Genomic DNA, 10855 nt, shown 5'->3' on the forward strand with positions numbered 1-10855 from the left:
ACTTCTTCCACTGACCAGTTTTGCAGTGACTTAAAAATCACTACAATAACAGGTGGAAAAATACTATTGCAAATTTGATCATAAATGCAATTGTAAATTTAAACATAATAATAATAATTGAAAAAATAAACCATGACTTATAGATAGTTTAACACAGATCTCAAAAATGTTGGTTTCATATAAGAAGGCTATAACTCTGATCATCAGGGACATCATTTCATGTTCCACTATATTTTTATAGTTTGGACATGAACTTTATTACCACCTGCTGGTGGAATCTCCAAACTGCAAATGCAGGAACTGAATTTAGACTTTGCTCTGAGTTAAGACGTGGTTTTCAAACGTCTTAGCACAACAACCTATTTCTCAGGAAAATAGCAAATTGCACTTTGCGTCACTTCATTACCATACAATACACCCACAGTTTGCACGCATACACCCACAATAGCATAAACACTCCCACCCATGCCTATTTGCACTGGAATGAAAATTGCCATTAAAATTAGCGCTCTCACGAAAATTGGAGAAGAAGTTGTGAACGGTCTTAAAATAGAAAATAGAGCACTGGAGATAAAATGGGTTGCAAATGCAGCTTTATGTTGAATTAAACCATTCAAAATGATCTTTTCTAGTTGAAGAACTGGAAAAAAGGAAATGTTATTTAAATTGAAGACATGTTTAGGTCAGAGCAGTTCAGTTCAGTTACTCACTTGGATCTTCTGTGTGTCTCTCTCTCAGGTCCAATGAGAATCAGGTCACCATGCACAAATGTTTTTTACTGCTTGTCTTCATGGTTATTATTCTACCATCACTGGGTCTGTCCAGGTAAATATCCTATAATCTGAAAACAGAATTTATCAGCTATAACAATTTCAATGAAATCAAAAGAATAATATTGTTTTCTTATATATATATATATATACTGGGTGAGTACATAAGATAATAAAATATAAAACAAAGTGTAATTTATTTTAAAGAAAAATAGCTCAAACATAGGTTTTATATTGTACAATATTCTGTACAAACACAATAGAGGTACTGTTCAAAATAAGACACTTTCTTGTTGTCAGACCTAATGGAACATGTCAATACTCAATGTGATTGTACATCCACTAAAATGTCCTTTATTAATTGCAGATGCCACTTGGTTTGATATATTTTAATTACATTCATATAAATATATAGACGTGTGTATATTTACTCATATTTCTATGTGTATTTCCCCTTGTCGGCTCTGCAGCTTGGATTTGTTCTTCAGGTGGCTTTTTGACATTCACTTCCTGGATGAAGCAGATGTGAAGTTTCAGTAAGTTCTTTCTGCTCCCTAAATCTTCACCTGTTTATTGCATAATTTTCTTAGATCTAAAGCCATTTACCAATTTATGTCATTCACTTTGTTTCATTCCCCCAGGTGTGTGTTTTTGCCTGATAACGGGGCGTTCTTTGTGAATTATGTGATCACGTCTAGTTTGATAGGAACGGCTATGGAGCTCTTGCGTATTCCTGCACTGCTGGTGTATTCTCTTCGCCTCTGTTTTGCCAAATCTAAAGCTGAGCGCATCCACGTTAAAAGGGTGAGTGAATCTGTATAGTAAGTTATGTTTGATTAATTAAATCATACACCCGCCATTTAAAATTCCTTTTTCATCATAAAAAAAATTATTGAAGACATAATATTTAATAATAATAATAATAATAATAATAATAAATAAAAAATGTATTACAAAAATGTAATTTTATGGATATTTTCAATTAAATTTCATAGAAAATGTAATTGATCCAAAAAAATCGATGTAAAAAAGTACCGGTATGTACATACTGTAATTTCTTAGTTTATTTATGGACATTAATTTCACTCCTTATTTACTGTATCTGTATTTCTAGTGTAAAATTTTTCCTATTTCACCTATGACATATAATCTTGTTTAATAAATGTAAATTTATACTGATACTAATTGTCTTAGAAGCCCGTAATCAACATAGGCATTAAAGGAATAGTTCACCCACAAATGAAAATTCTCTCATCATTTACCCACCTTCATGCCATCCCAGATGTGTATGACTTTCTTTCTTCTGAAAAACACAAATTAAGATTTTTAAAAGAATATTTCAGCTCTGTAGGTCATTTCAATGCAAGTGAATGGGTGAATCAATGCACATTTTTTGGGTGAACTATCCCTTTAATACTCTTAATGACCTACTGTATCATAAACAGCTTTCAACCTATTTCACTTCACCCACAGAGTCAAGCCTATGAGTTTCAATTTGGTCTTGAGTATGCGTGGACCATGTGCATATTCGCAGTCAGTATGACCTACAGCATCACCTGCCCCATCATTGTACCTTTTGGTGAGTCCATAATATTAGGGTTTCTTTACAGCTGACTTTTCCTCTTAGTCCATCTTGTGCACTCACTAATTGCTGCTTTTCTTCCCAGTTTGAAATCAAATCCATTTTGCTATCATCTCCACTGTACCATTTGTTTACTTTTTTGTTTGTTTCCTCTCATTTCCTCTGTTCATTTTCCCCGCAGCTTTCTTTTTCTTTCCGTCAGCCTTCATTTCTACCTCTGTGCATGTTCACATACCTCGTTCCCATGCTCAGTCAGTATGTGGGGGCGTCAGAGCCGCATCTCAATATCACGGTGTGACTTGACCGCTAGGTGCGAATCTGCTGTAGTCTTCCAGACGCTCCGACCCGTCTAGCCGAGATCCAGACGCCCACTCCACGCCTGTTCTGTCACCAGTTACTGTTTATTTACTATATGCTGACATCCATCATTATGATTTTTCACTTAGTTCTGAATTCATTTGGCAACTTTAACTCACATGTGGGTTATGTGCACTCATATATAAATATTATACCTGAGCGAAAGTGTGCATGGAGAGGAAAACTTTATGCAAAATGACAACCCTCAAAGCAATACTTACTGTATAAACCAGTAGTTCTCAAGATTTTACACTGGACATCATGTGGCGACCCACACAGTTCCAATGGAACACATTAAAGGAATTGGTTATTGTAAAAAAGTAAATAAAATGTCTCTAAAATAAATCAATTGAAATGTATTAGTATCAATGATTTATTTGTGATGATATTTCAGATAATGTTGCTTTCTTTTGAAAAGCTCAAAAGGCTGGTCTTAATAGTTTCAGTGTTTGGTTTCTAAATGTTTCTTGAATTTTGATGGTGTCATGCTCCTGCCAGCCAATAATTCACAGCACAACCACATTGTGGTTGGTACAAACCTACATTTATCTATTTTAATTGCAAGTGAACCCATATTAAATGTAGTCTGATTCGTATTCATCTTGTGATTTGTCTTGTGTACTTTTGTTCATGGTTTTCGAGGATGAGGGAATGTCAGTCTTTCTTTGTTGTCCAATGTGTTTTACTTTCCTAGTCCTAACTATGCATGATTAAGTGGTTAGTTGCATTTTATTATTTGCATTTATCATTGTTTTTCCAGTGCTGTCCGTAACCCTTTTAGAATACTCTATGTCCTATTTCTGGGTCATGACCCACCAGAACACTTGAAAAAATGACTGTGTGTCAACTTAAAGTATTTCATAACTGTGAACTAAGAACTTTCTTTTGCAGGGTTGCTCTACCTTGTTCTGAAGCATATGGTAGATCGCTATAATATCTACTATGCCTATATACCCACAAAGCTCAGCCAGCGGATCCACTCGGCCGCCATCAGCCAAGTGGTAGTGGCACCCATTCTGTGCATGTTTTGGTTGATGTTCTTCTCTGTACTCAGACTGGGTAGGTTCACACACATTCTATGATTTAATGACATGATCTAATGTCTTTTTGCACTTTGGATCTGGTTTAATTTGCAAATAAATCAGAATTAGTATTAGCATTTGAAGTATGATAATTTGGATTTTGCTTTTTAGTGTTTCTATGTACTGTTGCTCATACTGCAGGCCAGACTCACAATCAAACAACATTCTAGCAATTTTCCCATGCAAGAAAATATATTTTCTCTTTTTGGTAGATTCCGAAATATACAGCCTCAATAGCAAAGTTTCCATCCACATTTTTCAAAACATACACTAAATGTCTTTTTCTATTTATTCTGCATAACTCCATGGTGTATCTCTTGTGCAGGTCTAATGCAGCCCATCACTTTGTTTACCTTTGTAACTCTACTGTCCTGTATTGCCTTCTCCTGCTTTGGTGTATGTCTCAAAAAACTAAACCCTGACAGATCAACAAGCTATCAGGTCAGCCATGGAAATCTTGATGTTTTGATGTCTTGTAGAAACCAATGTTTAATTTGCAAATGGTTAATTTGTTGGTGAAATTGTAATTCTCAGTTTTTGGGTGAATCTCACAAAGTATTTTTTACCGCATTACACTAATGAGATAGAGAGAGAGAGAGAGAGAGAAAATATGCTTAAAGGAGTCATATGCATTGGAATGACATGAGGGTGAGCAAAATATGACAGAATTTTCTTTTTTGGTGAACTATCCATTTAATTGTCCTGAAAATAAAGTCACTATGCAAAAATAAAATAAATAAATAAATAAATAAATAAATAAATAATAAAAAAAATATATATATATATATATATATATATATATATATATATATATATATATATATATATATATATATATATAAAATTATCTTAAAAATAGGCTTCATTTTCTTTAGAACAAATATAATTTATTATTTCCTTCTTTGAATCTGGACTGAAATGTGAGTGGGGTAAATATTTCATGAGATCGCTTTCCCTATTTAGGCTTCCTAATACCTATTTTTTGTTTCAGTTAAATCTGTATAAATGAAACACGTGTCTCTAAAGAACAAGTCTTGTTTTATGTCAGTTACACACAAGAATCAGCACATAGTCACTGTGCTCCAGCGATTAATGGTTAAGTATATGCAAGGAAGACAAGACTTATTACATTTAGTATGTATATACATGTAAGAAATGCAAATATTACATTGACATCATCACTGTCAGTTAATGCTGAACATTCCATCAATGTAATTCAATTGGAGATTTTATAACTTTTTTTTTTTTTCTTTTTTTTTTATATATATATATATACATTTGAAGTCAGAAGTTTACATACACTTAGGATGAAGTCATTAAAACTCAGTTTTTTAACCACTCCACAATCGTTTAGGACATCTACTTTGTGCATGACACGAGTAATTTTTCCAACAATTGTTTTGGGAGCAATTTCCAAATGCCTGAAGGTACCACGTTCATCTGTACAAACAATAGTACGCAAGTATAAACACCAATGGAACACCATGTGACACATTCTGTCTCCTAGAGATGAACATAGTTTGGTGAGAAGAGTGCAAATCAATCCCAGAACAACAGCAAAGACCTTGTGAAGATGCTGGAGGAAACAGGTAGGCAAGTATCTATATCCACAGTAAAACAAGTCCTATATCGACATAACCTGAAAGGCTGCTCAGCAAGGAAGAGGCCACTGCTCCAACACCGCCATGAAAAATCCAGACTACAGTTTGCAAGTGCACATGGGGACAAAGATCTTCCTTTTTGGAGAAATGTCCTCTGGTCTGATGAAACAGAAATTGAACTGTTTGGCCATAATGACCATTGTTATGTTTGGAGGAAAAAGGGTGAGGCTTGCAAGCCGAAGAACACCATCCCAACCGTGAAGAATGAGGGTGGCAGCATTGTGTTGTGGGGGTGCTTTGCTGCAGGAGGGACTGGTGCACTTCACAAAATAGATGGCATCATGAGGAAGGAAACTTATGTGGACATATTGAAGCAACATCTCAAGACATCAGCCAGGAAGTTAAAGCTTGGTCGCAAATGGGTTTTCCAAATGGACAATGACCCCAAACATACCTCCAAAGTTGTGACAAAATGGCTTAAGGACAACAAAGTCAAAGTATTGGAGTGGCCATTACAAAGCCCTGACCTCAATCCGATAGAAAATTTGTGGCAGAACTGAAAAAGCGTGTGCGAGCAAGGAGGCCTACAAACCTGACTCAGTTACACCAGTTCTGTCTGCAGGAATGGGCTAAAATTCCAGCAACTTACTGTGACATGCTTGTGGAAGGCTACCCAAAATATTTGACCCAAGTCAAGCAATTTAAAGGCAATGCTACCAAATACTAACAAAGTGTATATAAACTTCTGACCCACTGGGAATGTGATGAAAGAAATAAAAGCTGAAATAAATCATTCTCTCTACTATTATTCTGACATTTCACATTCTTAAAATATAGTAGTGATCCTAACTGGCCTAAGACAGAGAATGTTTAATACAATTAAATGTCAGAAATTGTGAAAAACTGAGTTTAAATGTATTTTGGCTAAACTTCTGTCTTCAACTGTGTATATTTATATCATCCACACCAAAAATAGATAGCACACCTGAGATGGAAATCACCTGCAAAACAAAGTTTGAATGTAGTCTGAATGTTGAGCAGTTCAGGCTGAATTACTTGCAAAAGTTTAGGAACTACGGTTACGCGTTTAGAACAAACCTCAAACCAGAATGTTTGAGGAATATCAATACAGCGCTGCCTTGCAAGCACTGTAATTCAATTATCTTGAAATGGGCTTGAAGAATAATCTGTCAAGGATGAATGTTTTGGGGAGAATTATATCTCCAGGCAATAAAAACTGATTGCTATCTTGCTTTGTTTCAGATGTCTGATCAGGCAACAGAAGACATTTTCAGTGATGCGGAGAGAAGCACTGTTTCAAGCACAACCACAGTTAATGTACCTGCTCATGTTCCCTCATCATGGCTCATTTCATTCATCACCCTCTCATTTCAAGCCCGCCTTATGAAATTAATTAATCTCTCTCCCCTCATCGCCTCTAAGGCTTCCACTCATCGTGTCAAAGGCACTTCACCTGCAGCATGTTGCATAAACAAAAAAGAAGCTCTTGAGTTAATGAAACTCTTGCTCTTCACCTACTCATCTCTCGTTCTTTTCCTCCTTTTTATAGCTTTTTATAGCGTCCGTCCTGCTGGAGCCCGAGCTGGGTCTGACTCCCATGCCCTCTCCGGCCCACCAGAGTTACGGCACCATGGGGAACAGCCAGAGTTCAGTGCGTGACGCTGAAGGGGGTGAGGAGAAAGACCTGGAGGAAACTTTGGAGACTGAACTCAAGGATGACCCAGATCCCATTTGCCCCAGCCCTCTCATGGACAGCCCCCTCTCCCTGTTCCCAGCCCAAAGCTCAAGTTCCATGCCTCATCTAAGCTAGTGGCTGATACAGAGGCATTATGCTGCAATGTCTGTCCTAGACATCCTCCATTTATGAGTAAAAGACTAATTAGGGTCATCCAAGCTTCAAACTGCTTTAAAAGCTTGTTGATGTGAAATTTGCTGAGATGGGTGGTTTTAGTTCTGAAGACTTTGATGAGCTTTCAAAGATGTACCACAGCCTCCATCTGAAGTGGATAAAAGCAAAGAAAGAGACCAGTTCATTTCTCTTGCTCGAACTATGCTTTCTACTTTTCTCAATTTTCTTGTATTTTCCTTTCCTGCGTTATTAAATTAATGAGTGTCTGGCATTATGGTTGATTGAAGCTTGGAACATTGTATTTTGAAAGATGTTTCAGTGTATTTTTTATGCATAGTCATCACATAGCTCCACAGAGAGGCAGTGCTCAAGACATGCAAATCTAATTGGTAAATTACTCCTTTTGCTGTTATTACAGTTTGTGCTTATTATTGTCTATTTTAAGAACTACTGGTATTTCAGCAGTGGTATGTAATTTAGCAACATTATGCCAAGAGGGAGTTGTTTTCATGTGTTTACTATTATTAGATTAGTATTGCAGCTATTAACACCCTCAACCTTTCTTGCCACTTTTGCATTGTGTGCCGGAGTCACCCCCCAGTTTCTCTTTTTCTTCTCGTGAAAATAGCATTTGTGCTTTGGCTGCTGTCAATTGGCACTACAGTAGAATTCAAAGTCAATGAGGCACTGATTACATCATTTTTTTTTTTCATGTGAATTATAGTCAGTCGGTCTATGGAGATGTAAAAAGAAATTTCAAAGTGAAGCTTATTACTGACTTATATAAAGTCTAAATTTAAAGAACTCTAAAACCTGCTAAAGGAATTGAAAAAGAAAAGGGCAGGTGTCAGTTTGTAAGGGAAAAAACAGATCTTATTTTGATATCCAGTGTATTAAAGAATATTCCGGCTTCAAAACAAGTTAAGCTCTATCAACAGCATCTGTGACCTGCTGTCGATAACCACAGGAAATAATTTTGTCTCATCCCTCAGTTTTCATGCGCATTGGAAGTATGGCTTTCTGGCTTTACATGGTTATGACAGGAGTTCAAAAACTGGATATATCTTAGCACAGACAAGGTCAATAAATGATTTTATCACACTAGTCTCAAGTTAGTGCATATAATGTTTAAGTGTGGTGACTATACTTTCGAAACAGTGTGTAGCCCAAAGTATTCGGTTAAACGAGTACAGGACGTGTGACGCAATTCTCGTCATCAGCAGAGTGGTCAAGCATTGAACGCACGCAGCCCAATTTTTCTAAGCGCGCATCTGTGAATGCGCAGAATGCACATGCGCCTGGAATTATTTGCACTAATTTGTGGGTCCAAAAGGTGGCAGTACTCACATTTGAGCATTTGTCGTGAAGACAGAGGATGTAATCACCTGTAAACAACAGGAGACATAGGTAAAAACAACAATAGTGAATGTGAACGTCAAGAGCGCTTGTGTGAGTAGGTCTGGAGATACCTGTAATTGTATTACTCTTTTCTAAAGGACTATAAAGACTAAACTCCTAAAGAGAAATAGTCCACTGTCTCGTACAGTCATAGCATACGTATACGCGCACCGTCGTTTTCCAAACTGCATTTTTGCACCATTGAAGGGCACTTCGCAATGGGGACGCCACTCGAAAGGTCGTTCCAAACAAAAGTAGGAAAGTAATTTTTTTCATAAAGGGCCCTTTCAGAAGACTTTTAGTGAAGGCTACATTTAAACTGTAATGACATGTTCCCTTCAGATGCCACACCAAGAGCTCTGTCTTTCGTAGTGAGTAGGGCATAGGGCATAGGGCATAGGGATAATCACTTTCGATAGGAATTCGCCCTTTGACACGCTCTCGTTCGACTGTATGCAGACGCTGAGCATTCGCGTCAAAATCGAAGTATACTGTGGGCTTATATCTTAAAATTTTATCACGGTGCAATTCCTTGCTCCATAGACTCATGCCCTATTGTGAAAGGAATAGTTCACCCAAAAATTATAATTCTCTCAGACCAAAATGTAACTCCTTTGTACATGTGGACGCGCTGTGTAAGGAATGTTAGTGAGACAAACAGACCCAAGAGCAGAGGAACAGTTCAAAGGATTTATTAACTGTAATAATGAGCAGTCACTGGGTGGAGGAATGTAGAAAATCCTGACACCGGCTGCAGCAGTGGGAAGCGATCTCCAATGGCGTGCATGTCATAGGATGAATGTGTGCGTTGTGGAAGTCAGGAACAGATTCTTAGAATCCTCCGTTGAAGCTTAGTGAGGTGCAGAACAACGCCCAGCACAGTTGAGCAAACTTAACTCCCGACACGCGGGTAGAGACGAGGTATCCTCTGTGGAAGACCAGTTGACATGCAGCAATACTGGAAGGCAACCACACATCCGACATGTGGGCAACCAACAGATACATGAGACAGGACCAACTAGGCAGAGAGAGTGAGGTTAGTAGAACAATGCTCAAAAACTCAGTCAACACTGAGCAACATTAAACATTCAACATCTGACTACATTTAACAATCCAGCCCAGGACCTGACACACCAGGGGATTAATATAGGCATAAACAAACAAGGGGCAGGTGCCGCTCGCAGCTGAAAGTAGGCATGATCAGCATTCCCATGGAAACAATCAGGGTCCCCATGGAAACGCATATTCTGCATGCCAGCGGCACCTGAAACACATGAGGGCAAAAACGTCAACATGCTTGGAACAAAACAAACAGGGAATGATGATGCCATAGTCCTCATCAGACAAAAACCCAACCTGACAAGGTGACAGGACCGTGACATCACCGGAGAGCGCACAGCGGTAATTTGCACATGGCGGTCATTAACAACCGGACCCGTATATACATATTTTAATTTGTGTTCTGCGGTAGAAAGAAAGTCAGACAAGTTTAAGATAGCATAATGGTGAGTAAATGATGAGAGAATTATATATTTTGGGTGAATTATTCCTTTAATTGCATCAAAAACACAATTTTGCTTGTTTATACAAAGTGAGAGAAAAATGGGTACTTCAGCCAAAAATTTAAATTCTGTCATCATTTACTCACCTTTGTGTTATTCCAAACCCATATGACTTTCTTTCTTCTATGGAAGCAAAAAGAGATGTTAGGCATCATGTAGAAGAAGAAAGAAGTCATACGGGTTGGGAACAACATAAAGGTGTGTAAATGATGACAACATTTTCATTTTGGGTTAAACTATTCTTTAACTTATATTAAACCTGGAACATTCCTTTAAAGGAATATTCCGGGTTGAATACAAGTTAAGGTCAATCAACAGCAATTGTGGCATAATGTTGTTATCCACAAAAATGTATTTCGGCTCATCCCTCCTTTTCTTTAAAAAAGCAAAAATCAAGATTATAGTGAGGCACTTACAATGGAAGTGAATGTGGCCAGTTGTTGGAGGGTTTAAAGGCAGAAATTTGAAGCTTATAACTTTATAAAAACACTTACATTAATTCTTCTGTTAAAGCTCATGTATTATTTGAGCTGTAAAGCTGTTTAAATTGTCATTTTTACAGTTAGGGTTTCAGGTTTTGTTGACAGTACTTTGTCATGGTAATGAAGTGGTAAAATTGGCAAATTTTTCACA

General features: G+C 37.3%; 1 protein-coding gene across 4 annotated transcripts in view; it reads left to right on the forward strand.

Moving 5' to 3' along the window:
• Nucleotides 1–10359, forward strand: part of LOC127411310 (calcium permeable stress-gated cation channel 1-like) — a 77942-nt gene extending 67583 nt beyond the window's left edge. For 2 of the 4 annotated variants that reach the window (XM_051646796.1, XM_051646797.1), the window contains exons 16-22: nt 739–825; nt 1241–1306; nt 1412–1574; nt 2244–2349; nt 3601–3768; nt 4117–4232; nt 6656–7208. In XM_051646796.1, coding sequence (XP_051502756.1) covers nt 739–825; nt 1241–1306; nt 1412–1574; nt 2244–2349; nt 3601–3768; nt 4117–4232; nt 6656–7072 — 1123 coding nt within the window. In that variant the 3' untranslated portion in view covers nt 7073–7208. Of the gene's footprint in view, nt 1–738; nt 826–1240; nt 1307–1411; nt 1575–2243; nt 2350–3600; nt 3769–4116; nt 4233–6655 lie in introns of all 4 variants that reach the window. The other 2 variants (XM_051646799.1, XM_051646798.1) reach the window with 2 other exon arrangements.
• Nucleotides 10360–10855: the final 496 nt, after the last annotated feature.

This window comes from Myxocyprinus asiaticus, chromosome 20 (genome assembly GCF_019703515.2).
Source record: "Myxocyprinus asiaticus isolate MX2 ecotype Aquarium Trade chromosome 20, UBuf_Myxa_2, whole genome shotgun sequence".
Lineage (NCBI taxonomy): Eukaryota > Metazoa > Chordata > Actinopteri > Cypriniformes > Catostomidae > Myxocyprinus > Myxocyprinus asiaticus.